Source organism: Capra hircus, chromosome 4 (assembly GCF_001704415.2).
Source record: "Capra hircus breed San Clemente chromosome 4, ASM170441v1, whole genome shotgun sequence".
NCBI lineage: Eukaryota > Metazoa > Chordata > Mammalia > Artiodactyla > Bovidae > Capra > Capra hircus.
Genome location: NC_030811.1, coordinates 75,951,804 through 75,973,314, shown reverse-complemented (window position 1 = coordinate 75,973,314; position 21,511 = coordinate 75,951,804). Strand labels below are relative to the sequence as shown.

Genomic DNA, 21,511 nt, shown 5'->3' with positions numbered 1-21,511 from the left:
AGGAATGCCTCATTTAACAAGCAGGAACAGGAAAACTACATAAGTTACAAGTCTAAACTGTGGAATACACTGAAAGAGACGCAGGCATCACTTCCAGTTACTCACAATAACACACATTGATGTGGGAATAGTGCACCAAGGATTGCTGAAATTGTTTGTGCCTTCTCCGTGTTCTTAACTATTTATTATAGGTACATGGCTACTGTTAAGTGTAAATGGTGGTTTTCTGTTGTTATTGCCACCTGTTTACCATTTGTTGTTGCTTACTTGCTAAGTCATGGCCAAATCTTTGCGACTGCATGGACTGCAGCATGCCAGGCTTCCCTATCCTTCACTATCTCCTGGAATTTGCTCAGATTCATGTCCAGTGAGTCAGTGATGCTATCTAACCATCTCATCTTCTGCTGCCCCCTTCTCCTGTTGCCATCAATCTTTCCCAGCATCAGGGTCTTTTCCAGTGAGTCAGCTCTTTGCATTAGGTGACAAAAGTTTTGGAGCTTCAGCATCAGTCCTTCCAATGAATATTCAGGGTTGATTTCCTTTAGGATTGACTAGTTTGATCTCTTTGCAGTCCAAGGGACTATTATGTTCATATCTATTGAGTGTAGAGATAAGTTTGGTTAAAATATATACCAACTTCCCAGAATTCAGAATTCTACTTTTCTAAGTCAAGCATTTTTCTCCTTTGCTCATTGCTGTAAATGCTTTGATAAGTTAATATATACAGCATGCACATGTTGATCATGACGTCAGTTTTAGGCATATAGGAAAGGCCTGTGTGCCCCCTGATATTCTGTCTCATGTTCAATGACATTTGAAAATTCTTGCTTTTAATGGGGATTACAAGTAAATTGTCTGTGGTGAGGGGAGAACATAAGTTATTGAAGTCTTTCTTTACTAAATTCTGATCTTCATGGGGGAAAGGAATCCAGAGGAGTAAAATCAAGAGTATTGGGGTTGGCACAGGGGGAGCTGCTTGACATCTGTCTCAGCCCCATGGATTGTGGGTCTGAACCATATGGAGGAAAAGACTACAGCAAAATCCAAAAACTTGCTCTTATGAGGTGTACAACACAAAATAAGGAAAGGCATTTCCCCCACTTCTGTACAGCACACACAGCACAGTGCCATCAAATTTCATGTGACTTTAAATTTTGAAAGTTGGAAATCGTGTGATATAAAAGTATCACCTACCAAAACCTTACATTATGCCAGGTTTTGAAATAACGCAGACCCTCAAAGTAAAGTTTTATCAAGAAGCGCTTTATTTCGAAACTGGTGGGAAAATGAATGGAAGGTTTTAAGTTCTTGCTACACCGTGGTACTATTTGGGCATGTAAACAAATGTGGCCTTAGTCTTGAAGTACAGGTTTGACTTACTAGACATCTTCAGAAAAGTTATAAAAGTTATCTCTTTTGAACAGTGTGACCACCAGGTATGGTTTGAGTAGGGCAAGGAATCCAGTGAAAGGAGTGCTATTTTGGCATCAGAAAGATTTGTGGCTAAAGGAGCCTGAAGCTCCACCTCAAGTTAGGCATCAAAGCTCTTAGGAAGTCAAGAATAGCAGCACTGTGACTCCACCCTTAGATGATTTCACAGGTTTGGGACAGAAACAATCTTGGAATTCTTGAATTTACGCAGAACAGCTTTGGGATTCCCAGGGGCAACTGATTGGAAGTTTAAGGAAAAACCAACCTCTGTGTTACCCAGATAGGGGCTGGAAGCAGAGAAATTTGGCATATCAATACTGTTAGCAATGAGATGATGAGCTTCCCTGGTGGCTCAGTAGTGCAGGCATGGGTTTTATCCCTGGATCGGGAAGATCCCGTGGAGAAGGAAATAGCAACCCACTTTAGTATTCTTGCCTGGTAAATCCCATAGACAGAGGAGCCTGGTGGGCTACAGTCCATGCAGTTGCAAAAAGAGTCAGACATGACTTAATGGCTAAACAACAACATCAAATCAGCACTCTTACTTGTATCCCAGGTTGCTGAGAGCTGGGGAATTTTTTTTTTAATTAATCAATTAATTTTATGGGGAAATTTTGAAATAAATGAAAGGATAATGAAATGCCACTACAAACCACTAATTCTAGCTTACAAACATACCAAATTCATGGCTGTTTAATGTCAGTAGCAATTGGTCCCATTAGTTTTAAACTTTGCAAGACACTTACTTTATTTGTGTGTGTGCTCAGTCGCCTCAGTCGAGTCTGGCTCTTTGTGACCCCATGCGCTGTAGCCCGCCAGGCTCCTCTGTTCATGGGACTCTCCAGGCAAGAATACTGGAGTGGCTTGCCATGCCCTCCTCCAGGAGATCTTCCCAAACCAGGGATCGAACCCCTGTCTCTTATGTCTCCTGCACTGACAGGCAGGTTCTTTACCACTAGCAGCACACTAGGCTTCTCTGTCCTTCACTGTCTCGCAGAGTTTGCTCAAATTCATGTCCATTGAGTCAGTGATGCTATCCCACCATCTTGCCCTCTTTTCTTTTTGCTTTCAATCTTTCCCAGCATCAGGTCTTTTCCAATGAGTCAGTTCATCACCCCAGATGGCCAAAGTATTGGAGCTTCAGTGCCAGCATCAATCCTTCCAATGAATATTCAGGGTTGATTTCCTTTAGGAATGACTGGTTTGATTTCCTTGCAGTCTAGGACTCTTCAAGAGTCTTCTCCAGCACCACAGTTCAAAAGCATCAATTCTTTATTGCTCAGCTTTCTTTATGGTCCAACTCTCACATCAGCATGACTACTGGAAAAACCATAGCTTTGACTATATGGACTCTTCTCTTTCACCCTTATCAAGAGGTTCTTTAGTTCTCTTCACTTTCTGTCATTAGAGTGGTATCATCTGCATATCTGGGTTGTTGATATTTCTCCCTGCAATCTTGATTCCAGGCTGGGATTCATCCAGCACGGCATTTCACATGATTGAATGTTTATGTTCTCCAGAATTCATATGCTGAAACCTAATCCCCAGTGTAATGGATGGTATTTAGAGGTGGGGCTTTTTGGAGATGATTAGGTCATAAGGGTGGAGTTCTCATGAATAAGAAGTGTGTCTTTAGAGAAGAGACCCCAGAGAGTTCAGTCTCCTCTTCTGCCATGTAAGATTATAACAAGAAGATGGCAGTATATCAACCAGGAAGCAGGCTCTCAAGACATCAAATCTACCAGCACCTTGATCTTGGACTTCCCGGCCTCCAGAACTGTTAGAAATAAATTTCTCTTGTTTATAATCACCCTGTCTATGATATCTTCATTATAGCATCCTGAACAAACTAAGACAGGGTGGAGTGAATTAATTTAAATCTCACCCAGTTCTAAAATATTTATTTTTCATAGGCTATAAAAGTTAATAGAAAAAAACAATAATAGTAAAAAAAAGAAACTATGCCTTTAATGAAGAAGTGAGCATGGTCTAACATAGGTATCATGGCATGACATAAAATGTTAGATTTCTCATGATGAGTAGTTTTATTTTTTGACCTCAATATTATTAAAGACTATTTAATGCTCAAGGGGCTTTTGTACATGGAGGGAAACAGTGACTACTCTTTGTATTTTAGAGCTATAGTACTCTTGCCTGGAGAATCCAATGGAGGGAGGAGCCTGGTAGGCTACAGTCCATGGGGTCGCAAAGAGTCGGACACGACTGAGCGACTTCACTTCACTTCACTTCAATTCAGTACCACTTGGAAAAATCCATTTTTGTTAAACATGTAAATGTCTATTGCAAATTTTATTAGGTAAACTCCTTGAATGGCATCACCGACTCAATGGGCATAGGTTTGGGAAGACTCTGGGAGTTGGTGATGGACAGGGAGGCCTGGTGTGCTCCCATTCATGGGGTTGCAAAGAGTCGGACACGACTGAGCAACTGAACTGAACTGAAACTCCTTGAAACAACTTAAATGAGATTAAAACCTTACAAAGATGTTCTTTAGAACTCTCAAATGCAGAAAAACATACATTATGCCATATCATTAGCTACTATTACTTAACTTTACACTTAAACTTATCCTAAAGTAAACAGTATGAATCTAGTTGCGTATCTTCATTTGTTGTTGTTGTTCATTGCTAAGTCATGTCCGACTCTTTTCGACCCCATGGACTGCAGCACGCCTGGCTTCCCTGTCCTTCACCATCTCCCTGAGTTTGCTCAAAGTCATGTCCGTTGAGTCAGTGATGTCATCCAACCACCTCATCCTCTGTCGCCCCCTTCTCTTGCCCTCAATCTTTCCCAGCATCAGGGTCTTTTACAATGAGTTAGTTGTTCACATCAGGAGCCCAAAGTATCGGAGCTTCAGCACCAGTACTTCCAATGAATATTCAGGTTGATTTATTTTAGGAGTGACTGGTTTGATCTCCCTGTAGTCCAAAGGACTCTCAAGAGTCTTCTCCAGAACTACAGTTTGAAAGAATCAATTCTTTGGCGCTCAGCCTTCTTTATGATCCAACTCTCACATCCATACATAACTACTGAAAAAACCATAGCTTTGAGTATGAGGACCTTTGTTGGCAAAGTGATGTCTCTGCTTTTTAATACACTGTCTATGTTTGTCATAGTTATTATTCCAAGGAGCAAACATCTTTTAATTTTGTCACTGCAGTCACTGTCTGCATTGATTTTGGAGCCCAAGAAAATGAAATCTGACAGTTTCCATAGTTTCCTTATCTATTTACCATGAAGTGATAGGACTGGATGCCATGATCTTTGTTTTTTGAATGTTGAGTTTTAAGCCAGCTTTTTCGCTCTCCTCTTTCACCTTTATCAACAGGCTCTTTAGTTCCTTTTCACTTTCTGCCATTAAAGATATCTCCATATCTTCATATGCATATCTGCATATCTTCATTATTTTTATACTTTTTAAATTTTCATTCCTTCCAGATTACAGAGATACTTATCTTCATGCCTGCTCAGGAAATAGTAATCTACCCACTCTCACAAGAAAACGAATACTTTTGTAAACCAGCAAGGTTATAGGATATGTTTATCTTGTTTGGGGAACAAGGTCTGTCTGCTTCTCCCAAAGTACTAAAACCCCAAATTTCCTTTTCATAGTTTAGCTTTGTTTGTTGTATCAGTAAGATTTTTTTTTAAGTCCATATCTTTCATTTAAAGTTTGGTAACAAAGTGCTCTCTCTGCCAGCAAGAATAGAAGGCTATATGCAGTCTGATACTTTAGTGTAAGAAGTAAAAGGGAAGGAGGATACAGTGTATTTGCTCACATTTTTTTCAAAAATAACAATGGGGAGATGCACTAAAAGCTACTAAAATTGGTTACCTAGAGAAAGGGAGGAGAAGGCGATGGCACCCCACTCCAGTACTCTCGCCTGGAAAATCCCATGGATGGAGGAGCCTGGTGGGCTGTAGTCCATGGGGTCGCAAAGAGTCGGACACAACTGAGCAACTTCACTTTCACTTTTCACCTTCATGCATTGGAGAAGGAAATGGCAACCCACTCCAGTGTTCTTGCCTGGAGAATCCCAGGGACAGGGGAGCCTGGTGGGCTGCCATCTCTGGGGTCACACAGAGTCAGACAGGACTGAAGTGACGCAGCAGCAGCAGCAGCAGCAGCAGCAGAGAAAGGGATGGAATAAGTAGATAAAGAGGCTGGAAAGGAAGCAGTACTTCTCTGAATACTCCTCATTTTATTGCTTTGATTTTGCCATGGTGTAATGTTAGAAATAATTTAAAAAGCATAATTATAGCAAAGAAAGAAAAGATGACCATCAACATAAACAATTATTATTTTAAATAACAAAAAAGTATTATTTTAATGAAAATACCAGGTAGGATATATACATCTTAAAGGCAAAAAGAACTGAGTAATTTTCTTAAACTGCTTTCCATAGTTCTATGGTTAGTGGTCCTCTTGTATAGTTATTTCGAAACCATTATATAGGTACTGTAGGATGAAACTTATAACCAGTTAGTTAATGTCTGTAGGAATCCAGATTCATTAAAAGTGGGTCAAGCAGACCATGGGTGCCTCCTGATACAATGCACTAGAAGGAACCCAACATCCGCTCTGCAGTATTCTTGTCACCAGAGAACAAAAGGAAAAACAAACCTGAATATCAAGGTTGTAGATCTGCCTTCAGACTTGCAGGAAATACAAGAAACAGAGCAAATGAAAACAATCAGAGGAAATGAGAATGTGGGACCTTTTACATGATAGATGATCTGTTTTCTTCAATAAATTAGTGGCATGGGGAAAAAAGAAGAAAGAACTATTGCAGATTACTAGAGATATTAGATATTAATATGTAACAACCAAGTATAATATGTGGACCCTGTATGGATTTCAACTGAACAGAGCCATATGTAAGAAGGCATTTTTGAGGCAATTTGGGAAACCCAAATATGGACTGAATATGGAGTCTATACATATATCTGAATGCAGTCAGTACTAGATGACATTCAGGAGCTACTGCTCATTTCATACGTTTCGTGGACGTTTGCACTGTGCTGTGTCCTCTATCAGGGCTTTCCAGGTGGTGCAGGGGGGATGCGGGAGGCGTGGATTCCATCCCTGGGCAGAGAAGATCCCCTTGAGCTGTCGTGGTTGCTGTTCCGTTGCTCAGTGGTGTCCCATCCCCGGGAGCAGGCAATGGCAGCCCACTCTGGTATTCTTGCCTGTGAAATCCCAAGGACGGAAGAGCGTGGTAGGCTCCAGTCCATTGGGTTGGACATGACTGAGTGACTGAGTACAATATTCTCTAAAAATGCTGTTTCTTGTTAAAGATGCACAGTGAAGTATTTACCAGTAAAAGTAATACAACTCCCGAGATTTACTTTCTAATACTCCCAACCAAAGGTGGAAAGGAGAATAATTAAGAAAATTGGCAAAATATTGACTATTGTTTAAGCTGAATGAGGGGGATTATTATATACTCTCACTTTTGAGTTATGTGTAAGTTTTTTCTATAATAAAAATGTTTTAATGCTATAAATGTCTTTTCTTCTTGTAATTAGTAGGCCCATCTAGAGATTTCATTTCCTAAGAAATGAGAATCAAGTCTGTGAAGTTATTTTTCCTTCTTAACAATAGACAGTTCCTTCATCTTGGAACACACAGTTAAACTGTCTATCTACTGTTATGAGAACAGTTTCTCTGTCTTTTTATAATTGTTTGGCTTATGGTTTCTTGTATTCATTCTTCTCTTGGCAAAGAATAACAAGCAAATGCTTATTATTAAAATGGGCATGTAAACAGGCTGTCCTTGCTGTGCAAGACTGCGTAGTGTGAAGCCATGATAATGACTGCACCATAAAAAAATGCTGAAACCATGCAAAGCACTCTTAATTATGAACGAGAAAAATTGCGATTGTTTGTGATCTATAAAACATTTTTATCAAAACCTTAAAATCTCTCTGACTAGCAATTATAACTATAGGAAAGAAAAATGAAGGGGGAACACAACTAATGTTTATTTGGTGTGCTATAATTTAAAATGCCTTGGGATTGTTTAGTTGTTCAGTTGTGGCTGACTCTTTTGTGACCTCATGGACTGTAGCCTGCCAGGCTTCTCTGGCCATGGAATTTTCAGGCAAGAATACTGGAGGGGGTTGCCATTTCCTTCTCCAGGGGCTCTTCCCGACCCAGGGATCAAACTTCAGGCTCCTGTATGTGCCTTTTGCATTGCAGGCAGATTCTTTACCCCTGAGCCACCAGGGAAGCAATCGTTGCATATGGCGACTACAGCCGTGAAATTAAAAGACGCTTGCTCCTTGGAAAGAAACCTACAACAAACCGAGACAATGTGTTAAAAAGCAGAGACATCAGTTTACCAACAAAGGTCTGTGTAGTCAAAGCTCTGTTTTCTCCAGTAGTCACGTATGGATGTGCAAGTTGGACCATAAAGAAGGCTGAGTGCCAAAGAATGGATGCTTGTGAATTGTGGGACTGGAGAAGACTCTTGAGAGTCCCTTGGGCTGCAAGGAGATCAAACCAGTTATTTCTAAAGGAAATCAACCTGGAATATTCATTGGAAGGACTGATGCTGAAGCTGAAGCTCCAATACTTTGGCCACTTGTTGTGAAGAGTCAATTCATTGGAAAAGACCCTGATGCTGGGAAAGATTGAAGGCAAAAGGAGAAGAGGGTGGTGGAGGATGAGACAGTTAGATAGTATCACCAACTCAAGGGACATAAATCTGAGCAAACTCCAGGAGATAGTGAAGTACAAGGGAGCCTGGTATGCTACAGTCCATGGGGTTGCAAAGAGTCAGACACGACTTAGCAACTGAACAACACAGATTTACAGTTTGCAAAGTTATACCTAGTTTCTATTTTTTCTGACTTATGAAGTGGGCATTCTTTCTATGCCTTGGTGAATTTTCATATCCCATTCTAAATCTGGATCTGTGCCAATATTTTGTACTTTTAATGTCATGAAATATCTCTGAGAATTTCTTTTCAAGTGAAACTTAAGATTTGAAGTAGCTACAGTATCTCTTAGAATTCTGTGCAAACTTTTAAAGATTCTCTTTAGGCTTCTAGCTAGACATTGGACACAATCTGATTGTGTTTTATGAGGTCAGTTTCAAAATATTGACAATGTTTACCCTTCTAGATCAGTGGTTTGTAATAATTTTAGTATCTTAGAGCAGTGGTTTTTCAAGCTTTTTTCATGTGACGTTATTCTCAATGCAGGACTGTTCTAGAGGATAAGGGCTGAGGAGGAGAGGACCAAGAATGTCATCCCCTGGATCTTCCCTCTCCAGCTCCTGAGGTTGCCCCAAAACACCTCCAAGAACACACTTTGCAGATGTCTGTGCTCTGTAGTGGATCAAAATTCTGTGCTTGATAAAGTCATTGAGACTCACATATCATGATGCAGATCATCTATGATCAAACAAGTGGTTCTTCCCAGTGTACTGGTGCCTCAGAATCATCCCAGGCTTGACAGAAATATCCCATCCCTCTATTTCTATCTCTCTGTTGCAGACACTGGTTAAGATCCAATGTTACTCTTCTTCTTCTTTTTTAAAAAACAGGTTTTTAAATTTATTTGTTTGCACTGGTGGCTCAGTGGTAAAGAATACACCTGCAGTGTAGGAGATGCAAGAGACACGGGTTCGATCCCTGGGTGGGGAAGATCCTCTAGAGAAGGGAATGGCAACCCACTCCAGTATTCTTGCCTGGAGAATTCCATGGACAGAGGAGCTTCGCAGGCTACAGTCCATGATGCAAAGAGTCGGACACGACTGAGCAACTAACACTTTATTTCTGGCTGTGCTGGGTCTTTGTTGTGGTCGGGCTTTCCTCTAGTTGCAGCGAGCAGGGGCTACTCTGCATTGCACAGGCTTCTTACTGCAGTGGTTTCTTTTGTTGCGGGGCACAGGCTCGAGGGCACTGAGCTTCAACAGTTGCAGCCTGTGGGCTCAATAGTTGTGGTTCCCCAGCTCTAGAGCACAGGCTCAGTAGTTGTGGCCAGTGGGCTGAGTCACTGTGAGGCATGTGGGATCTTCCTGGATCAGGGATCAAACTTGAGTCTCTTGTGTTGGTGGGTGGATTCTCTACCACTGAGCCAACAGGGAGGCCCCTCCACCCATCCTTCTAAATGACTCTTCAGTTCTTTCCCGGCTCTCAGCACTCACTGTGACCATGACTTTGATTCCGCTTTTCAATGCCTGGCTTCACCAGCAGCTAGCCCTGTCTACCCTCACCGAGACACTGGTGAGGGATCTAGAGATATCACACACCTAGTTCGTGTTGCTGTTTCTCTCTCTACATGCCTTTTGTCATTTTAGCTTCTCTCAGTTACACAATCTTTGTTCTAAAAGTCTCCATATCCTGCAGTACTTCCTTGCCCTCTTTACAGGATCAAAACCAACTGTTGGAGCTGGTTGTTCCTCTCATTAAGTTGGTCTGGCTTTTAAGTTAGGTTCTTATTAATGTTTCAGCCATATCTTTGGAGCATAATTCCTGGACAGACAGCAAAGAAAATGGAGGAGAATGGAATACAGAGGAAGTAGATTAGAATGGAAAGAAACTATCCTCCTTTAAAGCTTTCTATAACGCTATTCTTTTAAAAACCATTGTAAAGATGCAAGAGACGGGCAGAAGGAAAAAGGGGGAAATTTAATGGGAAGATTTTATCAGAAAGATGAATAATAACTGCCTATCCAAATGCTTCTTGGAAGTCTGGGGAGGTTACTATGAGTGTTGCTTTGTATATATGTATGAAATGTTCCTTCACTTTCCTGAGTGTCCTCAGTTTCAAAAACAATTTGACCTCATGCCTCTCATGAAATCTAAAATCTATTTGAGGGTTTCCATCCAAACTTAAGACTTATAGCGTAGAATGTTTGGTTAATAATACTTACCAGCTGATCATCCAGTCCAAAAAGTTGTTCCAGGTAAGTTTCAGACAGTCTCCGAATTTTTGGTTTCATTAATGGATCAATGCACATATCCCTTGGAAAAAATCAAAAGATGTAGTAAAAAAATCATTTCATTTCATAGTTGTTAGTTCCATAATTAAATCTGTGATTTTAAATGGTGGAGGGGAAGGGAAGGAAAAACACTTCCCCTTGGGCTTAACATGTCAGAATCTCCTGGAAAACTTTTTCAAATTACTCCCCCTCACAATTCTGCTGAGCTCCCCAAGAAGGCATGCCTCTGTCCTCATCCTCAAGTTGAAATAAACTGCACATGTTCTTGATAACAGTGAAGTATGTTTCTGAGTTAGGAACCAGTGGAGAAATTGTTACTATTGAAGTTTAGGGGATTTAAAATCCCCTGCAAAGATTCTTTAATAATCTTAAGATTGGAAACATTCATTAGTAAGACCTTTTTGGATACTATACAATGAGTGTTTTATCTTCAAATTAAAATATCTCCCTACCATTAATCAAAATACTACTCACCAGAGTAGAGTTTCAAGACCATTTTCCATTATTCCAATGATCATTTCCTCTAAATACCTCAGAGGATCCTCAGGACATGTAACCAGTAGACCACATAACAGAGCCTGGGGAAATAAAGTAGAATCAGTGTGTCCGGATCTGCAAGTTCTTCCTAAGCAACAGATAGACTTTCTGTTCAGTCAATTACAAAGTCAAATAACGTGACAGTTTTTTCAGTAAATGTGCCTTACAGATATGCCCTCTATATTTATTCAGTGCTACCAAGTGACCAGAACAAAATGCAGTTTACCTTTACTCTTTAAAAAAATCCATTGTAAACGGCAACAGAGTCATTGCACAGAATTTTCCAGTACTTGAGAAGTGCTTTACTGTCCAATTGAAGACATAGTTGTGATTACCATAGATCAATGGTTTCTACCAATTTTAAATATGAGGAACCCTTTTTTATTGATGTATAGTTGATTTACAATGTTATATTAGTTTATGGTGTACAGCAAAATGCTATATATATATATATTTATACACACACACATACATATGCTGTGCTGTGCTTAGTTGCTCAGTCGTGTCGGACTCTTTGCGACCTCATGGACTGTAGCCCACCAGGCTTCTCTGTCCATGGGGATTCTCCGGGCAAGAATACTGGAGTGGGTTGCCATGCCCTCCTCCAAGGGATCTTCCCAACCCAGAGACTGAACCCAGGTCTCCCATGTTGCAGGCAGACACACACACACACACATATGGGCTTCCCAGTGGCTCAGTGGTAAAGAAACCACCTGCAATGCAGCAGATGCAGGAGACATCATGAGCTCAGTTCCTGGGTGGGGAAGGTCTACTGGCGGAGGGCATGGAAACCCACTCCAGTATTTTCATCTGGAGAATCCCATGGACAGAAGAGCCTGACAGTCTACAGTCTATAGAGTCGCACAGAGTTAGACATGACTGAAGTGACTTAGCAATCACACATGCATATGTCCATATATATGTATAATTTTTCATTACGGTTTATTATAGGATATTGAATATAATCCCATGTGCTATACATTAGGACCTTGTTCTTTATCTATATTATATATAGTAGTTTGTATCTGATATTCCCAAACTCCTAATTTGTCTCTCTCCTCTTCATGAAAGTGAAAGAGGAGAGTGAGAAAGTTGGCTTAAAGCTCAACATTCAGAAAACGAAGATCATGGCATCCAGTCCCATCACTTCATGGGAAATAGATGGGGAAACAGTAGAAACAGTGTCAGACTTTATTTTTGGGGGGCTCCAAAATCACTGCAGATGGTGACTGCAGCCATGAAATTGTAAGATGCTTACTCCTTGGAAGAAAAGTTATAACCAACCTAGATAGTATATTCAAAAGCAGAGACATTACTTTGCCGACTAAGGTCTGTCTAGTCAAGGCTATGGTTTTTCCAGTGGTCATGTATGGATGTGAGAGTTGGACTGTGAAGAAGGCTGAGCACAGAAGAATTGATGCGTTTGAACTGTGGTGTTGGAGAAGACTCTTGAGAGTCCCTTGGACTGCAAGGAGATCCAACCAGTCCATTCTGAAGGAGATCAACCCTGGGATTTCTTTGGAAGGAATGATGTTAAAGCTGAAACTCTAAGACTTTGGCCACTTCATGCGAAGAGTTGACTCATTGGAAAAGACTCTGATGCTGGGAGGGATTGGGGGCAGGAGGAGAAGGGGACGACAGAGGATGAGATAGCTGGATGGCATCACGGACTTGATGGACGTGAGTCTGAGTGAGCTCCGGGAGATGGTGATGAACAGGGAGGCCTGGCATGCTGCAGTTCATGGGGTCGCAAAGAGTCGGACACGACTGAGTGACTGAACTGAACTGAACTGAACTTTTCCTTTTTCCTCTGGTAACTGTTTTCTATGACTGTGAGTCTGTTTCTATTTTGTAAATAAGTTCATTTGTATCATATTTTAGATTTCATATAAGTGATATCATTTGGCATTTGTATTTCTCTTTCTGGTTTACTTCACTTAGTATGATAATATCCAGATCCATCCATGTTGCTGCAAATGGCATTATTTCATTCTTTTTTATGACCAAGTAACTTTCCACTTGGGCTTTCCTGGTAGCTCAGACAGTAAAGCGTCTGCCTACAATGTGGGAGACCCAGGTTCAATCCCTGGGTCAGAAAGATCCCCTGGAAAAGGAAATGGGCAACCCACTCCAGTATTCTTGCCTGGAAAATCCCATGCCGAGGAGCCTGGTAGTCTAGAGTCCATGGGGTCGCAAAGAGTCAGACACGACTGAGCAACTTCACTTCATTCGGAGAAGGCAATGGCAACCCACCCCAGTGTTCTTGCCTGGAGAATCCCAGGGATGGGGGAGCCTGGTGGGCTGTTGTCTGTGGGGTCACACAGAGTTGGACACGACTGAAGCGACTTAGCAGCAGCAGCAGCTTTCCATTGGTTGTATATACTGCATCTTCTTTATCCATTTATCTGTTGGTGGACATTTGGGCTCCTTCCATGTCTTGGCTATAAAGAACTTCTTTTTAAAGTCAGCCATGAAAATGACTGAGAAAATCCAACATCAAAATCAAAATTTACTGTGAATCCAAAAATTCTTTTAAAAACTCTCAAATTTTATCATTCACAACATTTTCAGGGTTATATTTGAAAAACTGTAGCACAGTTCATATACTTGATAAACAAATGACTTATTGGATTATATCTAAGATAGTCCTTAAGGCACATATATGGAACGTCAGAAAGCTGCTGCCATCTTATTTTCTTCTATGAGTTCCTCCCCAAAGAAGAAACTTCTTATTAAAGTATTGGTGAGACATATATTGAATATCTCTCCATTTGAGACAGAGGAAAAGGATTTGCAGCACCCATCTCACAGAAACCACCTGGAATCCTTAGACATTTCTCTTTGCCTCTTGGTTCACTGGTGGGTCTTCTGGGTGTGTATGTGTGTGTGTGTGTGTGTGTGTGTGTGTGTGTGTGTGTCTGAGTGTGTCTGTAGTGATGGAGGCACTCTCTTTGGCCCTTATTCCACATAAGACCTACTCTTGCTGGATTTTTTCCTGCTCTTTTCTCTTATGAACAAAATAATTCCACCTTCCAGTCATGCACAGTTCTTCCCACCTCCATGGGCCAAGTCAACAGATGCAGGCCTGGGGTCCTGTATTAGATCCTCAGCTGTTCTCACAGTATTCCTTCAAATAAGAAGAGGATCATCTCTCTTGATAGAACCTGCACAACACATTTTCCCCCTTTCAGTAATTCCATGTCCCCCTCTTAGTGTGCAGCCTGCAAGTTGGGAACCTAGCCTTTAGGACTGTGGTAAGCCCTCCATGTCTCTCCCTCCCCACCTCTGCCTCCTGACCTAGCCCCACCCCAGGTGCTTACAGTGAGCACTCAGCCATCTGCAGACTAATTTTCTTCTCCCTCAAACCTAAAGAATATTGTGACAGAGGAGATCAGTGTTTTCACCAAAGACGACAAGCTGGATTTGAATAGCCTTCTATTGAAGTTGTTACCTGGAGGCTAGACTTCAGAGCCTGGCAGGCTACAGTCCATGAGGTTCCAAAAGAATCAGACATGACTTAGCAACTAAACCACAACAATAACAAGAATTCAGCCAGCTCCCTAAATAGCCCTGATGAAAAGCCCATCTGCATTCTAGCACTTCTGTGCCTTGATCACTAGAGTACTGACCTCCTCCACTCCCTGAGCCACATCCTCCCCTTCATCCTAGTCTGGTACCCAGGGGACATCTGCATCAGCATAACCTGGGAAGTGACCTGGTCTCAGAGGATGAGACATAGGAACCTGCATTTCGATTATCTCCCCAGCTGATTCTTATCACACTAGTGCCTTACTGGAGATCACCTTTAAAATAAATTATTAAGGAAACTGGCATCTGATTAATAAATATGAGAAGTTGCTTACTTCTTTATATTTCCAAGCTCCACAGATCAGAAAACTACTTTTCCTGAAAAGTTATCCTGCAGAAATCAAATCAAGTTGAAAGGGTAAGTCTCTGGATTGCTAATTAAGTCATGTAGAACTAGCACGCTTCAAGTGTTCACTTTTTACATAAGCAATCTCATTGTTTATAGTTTCCCATTGGGCAAAATAAAAATCTGAGATTCCACATATTAATGTGTGAATAGTGCATAGCTCCATATAAATAAGAAAGCATATTTCTTATGCTTATCTGTTAGTGAATCAACAGATTTTTTTAATGCTCAGTGAAAATAAAAACTGTCAAACCATTAACTTGGTTTTTATAAGCAGAGACAAAATATGCAAACATGCCTGCAAGATGAATGTTTGATTCTGAAAAACAATGAGTAGGGCTTTGTTTTTGCTAGTCTTCTTAGTAAAAACTTACATGGTCAAGGACAAAAAAACACCATGATTTAGTTGTATTCTTCAGGTTTATAAAATCACAAGCAATTGTGCAACACTCCACTTTCTTTTGGCTCTGCTTCCCTAATCTCAGTCCAGAATATTTCTCAGATATTCTGAAAAATGTCTGGGTACTGAAGACAAATGGGAGTTTATCCAGGACAATTGTTTCTACTCCTTTACACTAACTACCCATCTTTTAAGAAGCAAGATAATGCAATGAATGGAGTCCACTGGGTTTAACTCCTGTTCTTCTGTTTCCTTAACTATACATGGGATAATAAAAGTATATATGTTATAGGGCTATCCTGATAATTAAATGAATTCATGTATGTAAAGAACTTCAACTTGTTTCATAGCACAAAATAAGTACTCAATAGATAATAATGATAGTAAGGCATCATCATTTTTAAACCATTTCACTGCTAATTATCATTCCATTAGAGAAAAAAGATTGGACAAAGAGAAAAGAAATTTAAAAACATTCCCTCATACCATTCAAAGGCCAGTGTAATGACAGAGGAAGAGAGACTGACTTTATACCAAGTCTACTAGCAGGAATTAAGACCAATGCATTTGGTGGGAAATGGTCAGAAGAGAGAAATTTATAGAACAATAATTTAAACAGAAAGATAGTAACTGTCTATTAGAACTATGGGTAGATGTAAGACACTTGAGAGAACAAATCTTATTTATCTTTTTAGATACCCAGATAAACATAATTTTTAAAAAATGCTAAGGGCCTAAATAGCAATATAGAAGATAATTTCTTCTTGAAGGCAGAGAAGAAAATGACTGCCAAATGCCTGTGGGACACCCAGAAGTTGGAGAAACTTTCAAGTGGTAAGGAAAGGGTAAGGGTCCTCTCTTGGCAAGAGCAGAGCCTCAGGAGCACAGACCAGTTTGGCTAGAATGGAAGATAAATGTGAGAGATGAAGTCAGAGTTACTCTGTGAAGACACCAGAATTCCATACTGGGACCCAGGACTGGTTCCTCCTCTACACCCATTAGGTTATTCATGATCAAACCCATGCAAGATCATTCATGTGGCCAAAGTCACAGATGGCCATATGGTAGAGAGTCACAGTTCAGTGTGTTTCTAAAATCCCTCCAGGGATGACCTCGACTTTTAGCGGGTATATTCTCACTTCTGGATTAAACAGATGAGGCAAAGAAGGGCCAAGTGATTCACAGAGCCAGCGTATTTTTAAACTACAAACCCAGGATTCCTCCCCTGCCCGTACCATGCACTGAAACAAAACTGTGTTGCGTATCTTCCTCCTGAACTTGAGGATTTTTTTTCACATTATCTATCCCCCAAATTTTTATTCATATGCAAATGCCAAAACACATTCTTCTTTCAAATAGATCATAATCAACATATAGTTTACACCTTGTTGCTTTTTTTTTCTTTCTTTTTTTCAGATGAGATTGCTTTTAAAATTGCAATGTCAGCATCACATACAGAAATGCCTTTATTTAGGAGTGGCCTAAGTTCCTCGGAGAAGGCAATGGCAACCCACTCCAGTGTTCTTGCCTGGAGAATCCCAGGGATGGGGGAGCCTGGTGGGCTGCTGTCTATGGGGTCGCACAGAGTTGGACAGGACTGAAGTGACTTAACAGCAGCAGCAGCAGGCCTAAATTCCTAAACCCTGTTCAAAGTCCCTTCTACTTCCCTTCCCTCTAACCTCCAAAACAAGTCCAAAGTGACATCTCAGAAATGCTCACCATCCCCATCTGTGGTAGAGATGGTATTGGCATGTGTTTCTGTGGATGTTACTAAGTTAAAAATGTGAAAGTTAAGGGAGTTCTGTGTCTTGTGGACATTTATGTAGAGGGTGCCAAATTTTTATTTTAGATACCCTATAACTAAAAACATACTGAAGATTATTGAAAGGGACTAACAGGCTTTAACCATTAAGGAGGGACCCCAGGGACAGGAAGATGCCCTTCAAGGTCAGAACTTGAGGAGTTTTAAGGCAGACTGGACAGGTGAGGAGACACAGTCTGTATAAGGTGAGAGCAAGACACTGGATCCCAGGCCCAGCAGGATTGTGCGTGGCCCAGTGGGGAGGTGGTTACCAGCCAGGTAATCCCTAGATGAGTAGGTGAATTGTTACTAGAGAACTAGTAAGTCATATGCTTTTTGGTTAAGTGTCCCATGGGTTTGTCTCTGAACTACATCTATGAATTGGTGGGCTGGGCTCAGCAAGCAAAACTGCCCCCAGGAGAAACCACAAACTTCTAGCTCTAAGGTCTAGCAAGATGAGTTAGCGTGACCAGTTCCTTCTCTTCTGCATAAGCCTGTAGTCTCTTGCTCACAAATTCGGTAATCCTGATTCTTACAACTGTGGCAAATATTTGCAGCAATTAGTCTAAAAAACAATTCTGATGGTAGAATCTATGTGATTTAGAAATAAATACCGTATTTTTAAAATACAGGTTGGTAACTTAATCATGAAAGAAACACAAACTATAAAAACTGCATAAAGTTTTTTTTAAAGTATTTGTTTCTAAAAATGGAAAATGTTGCATAAAAACCATGATTTGTAACTTAAACATGCCCTCTGCTGGGCAGATCTAGTTTTGCAAATTCCTTTAATCTTTCTTAAGGTTAAACCAAAAATCTGAGCTAACACTTTTTCACTCTCAGATATAGTCTCTGTACGTAGCTGCTTAATAGTTTTGTAGACACTATACCCTTAATATCGGGCCCGTCTTTGGTCCTTATGGGGCAGGCCTTGTTTGTAGACAGGGTGCTGACTTCTGCCTAGTTGTAGAAAACTGAGGAAGAAACAGATTTCTAAATACTTTTGATAGTCAACCAACAGGGCTTCATTGTATGGACTCCTGGCTTGGTGATAGCTTTTTAAAATACAAATATCTTTTGAAAGAAATATCTCCAAGGAAGGGGGTTTCAACAGTGGTAGGATGTGTATTTCAGAGTTCTCAGAGAGAAAGAAATGATGAATATAGTGAGAGTGAAGAATTAAAAGGCAATATTCCATTTCCCTACAATTATATTGAGGTGCAGGCTCTCAGTGTTGACATGCATGCAGTTTTTTTTAAGCCTTGAATTTCTAAAGTATACTTTTGCCACATCTTAGAATAATATATAGAAAGTAAATATTTTATTGTCCAAATCCCCAAATCTTTGATCATTTAGTTCATTTATTTCAAATCTAAGATTAAAGTTAAAAAATATTTGGCTCCAAGGTCTGAGAAAGGTCTCTATTGTATAAACAAATACATCTAGGTTGCATGAAAGCTGTGCTAGATGCTAATGGTCTATAAGCGATAACACTAGCTTGCTGCAACACGGAAGATATGAACCATGAAGGAAGAGATTATTTCCCGTCATTGATCACAGTGGTTTCAAATTTATTTTTTAAATCAGAAAGAAAAAAATCTTTAAAAAAATCTAACCTCATGAGAATCCCCAAATATAATCCAGATGAAAGCAGAGTTGCTCTTGGATGTTTCTGGATGGGTATAAATGGAAAAAGCAAAGCTCTTTTTTAACCTCTAGAGCATACCTTACAGGAATTCTTAGAACTAGGATTCTGCTAAAACAACAACAACAAAAGCCTTTGGAAATCTATCAGTGTGCAATCAGCCACACACAGGCCTAACTGAAACCAGAGTGAGAGGGTTTTATGAAAGTGCCATTGTAAACTGGAACAGAGGCTAGCCCATCTAGGAAAGAGGGTGTCCAGGAGACCCCAGCTGGCCAGAGGAAAAGGATTCTCATCCTAAGGAGACCAGACAAAGGCCTGTGACCTGGCCAGCCTTCCTGACTTCCTGACTTCTTGTATGAAAAGCCAGCACTTCCCAGCAATTAGTGTTTTTATGCTTCCTACGCTTTCTCTGCATGTTTTTCTGATTCTCCACCAATAAAATTCATTTGCTAATAGTATGAGAAAGCAAAAGAAAGGAAGCACATTTTCCTACACATAAGCCTGTTTTCATCATTATGTTTTAATATAGGAACTCTTTCTGATTATAAAAATAGTATATATTAGACATAATTTGGAAAATTAAAAAATAAAGAAAATAAAAATCAACCATCATCCTGACAACCAGAAATAACCTCTAATAAAAATTTTAATTTTAGTCTTTCCTTAATACATATATTTTTTACAAAATTAAAATTAGGATCATAATATATATAATTTATATCTCTCTCTTTTTTTAATTCCTGGATAGTTATTATATTGTGAACATCTTCCATGCCACTAAAAATTCTTCAAGACATCATGTATTGAGATTGGTTGATAATCTATTACATAAAAAGTATACCATAAATGTTAAAAAATTTCAAAATGATTGCACATTTAAGTTGTTTCTTTTTCTCATTATTAAAAATTTTATGATATACATATTAATTTTCACTGCAAATGATAATGTACATATCTTCACTCTATTTCCCTAGAAATAGAATATAGAATCAAAATGTGTATTTTGAATCTCTTCATACATTTCTCAAAATTGCTTTTCTAAGAAGATATTATCAGTTTATACTTTCATTAGTAGCCAGCGGAAGTGTCCATTTCACCTTGCCAACTCTGAGAATCAGAACATTTTTAGTTTTGTTGATTTGAGGAAAAGACTTCGTTTTATATTTCATTTTTGTCAGTGGACTTAGTTTTCTTACATTTCCCAACTGCTGTAGACTGAATCATGTCACCGAAAAATTCATATATTGAAACTCTAATCCTCCATGTAATGGTATTTGGAGACCGGGCCTTTGGGAGATAATAAGGTTTAGATGAAGTCATGAGGATAGGATCCCCACAATGGGATTAGCACCCTCATATAAAGAGACACCAGAGAAATTTGCTCTTTCTCTGCCCAGTGAGGACACGATGAGAAGGCAGCCGTCTGCAAGCTAGGAGGGGAACCATCACTAGAACTCAGCCATGTTGGCACCACGATCATAGACTTTCAGCCTTCCGAACTGAGAAAACAATTTTTTGTTATTTAAGCCACCCAGTGTATGCCATTTTATTTTAGCAGCCCAAGACAACTAAGAGACTAGCCAGCCATGATTTTCTATACGTTTGATATGTCCTTCATTTAGATAGGGATGCAAGATACAATAGTAACCAAAGAGAGAATCTCAAAGGGATGGTAAAATTCAGAAAATTAGCAGGACCACTTGTTGAATCCCTACTCATATCCCCAGAAGTCTCGCCTGGAGTCTTTCTCAGCTAAGAGTTTTAAAGGCTTTTGTGGTTTAAGACAAGCCATGGCAACATTTAGTCCATGACTTATTCTCTGTCTTAGTCCATTTGGAATCTTAGAGCACTAGAGACTGGATAACTAATAAGCAACAGAAACATATTTCTCACAGTTCAAGAGACTGGGAAATCCAGGATCAAAGTGCAGGAAGATTCTGTGTCTGGTGAGCAGCACGCCATAGATGGCCATCTTCTGACAGTGTCCTCGTGTGCTGGAAAGATCAGTGGAACTCTCTGGAGTCTTCATTATAACGACTCATGCTCCATCCATGAGGGCTCCACCCTCATGATCTGATCACCTCCCAAAGGCCACACCTCCTAATACCATCACATTGGAGATTGGGTTTTAACATATGAATTTCGGGGAGAAACATCCAGTCTACAGAATGTTCATATCACTTTGTTCATTTCCACAATAAACACTAATCATTATGATTCCTGAAGATTTGAAAATAGGTATATATTTGCTTTGGTGCATGTGAGAACAACTGTCCCATCTGTGACACATTGCAGGTGACCAACCTGGCTAGACAGCCACTTCACCCTCCCTGTGCTACTTAGACTCTTGCTAAAGGTCCAGAAACTAGGTGCCCGTGAAAACAACAACCTTCTCAGAGACACAATGATCATTTCTGGGTCAGAGGTAATTTTCTCTGGCTTACTAAATATGTTAATACGTTTTCAACTTGCACTGTCTAATGTGGCAGCTACTAATTTCATGTTGCTATTGAGTCAGACACAACTGAGCGACTGAACAATTGAGCACTTCAGATGTGGCTTGTCCAAACTGATGTGCTGCAAGTATAAAGTACACACTCAGTTCTGAAGACAATATGATTTTATAATGAGTCTATGAGTCCATATTGAAATGATTATGTTCTGGATAGATTGGTGTGTAGAGAATCTAATGTCACCTATTTCTTTTTACTTCTTTAATGTGTCTGTAGGACACCAGAATTGATAAATGCACAGAGTACTAAGGAGAAACTTTGAGCTAGAGACA

At 40.0% G+C, this 21,511-nt stretch overlaps 1 protein-coding gene across 1 annotated transcript in view; it reads right to left on the bottom strand.

The window, feature by feature from the left end:
- FBXL13 (F-box and leucine rich repeat protein 13) overlaps positions 1–10,424 on the bottom strand; it is a 196,874-nt gene extending 186,450 nt beyond the window's left edge. The window contains exon 1 of the mRNA XM_013963219.2: positions 10,338–10,424. Within this exon, the coding sequence (XP_013818673.1) occupies positions 10,338–10,424 (87 nt within the window). The remainder of the gene's footprint in view (positions 1–10,337) is intronic.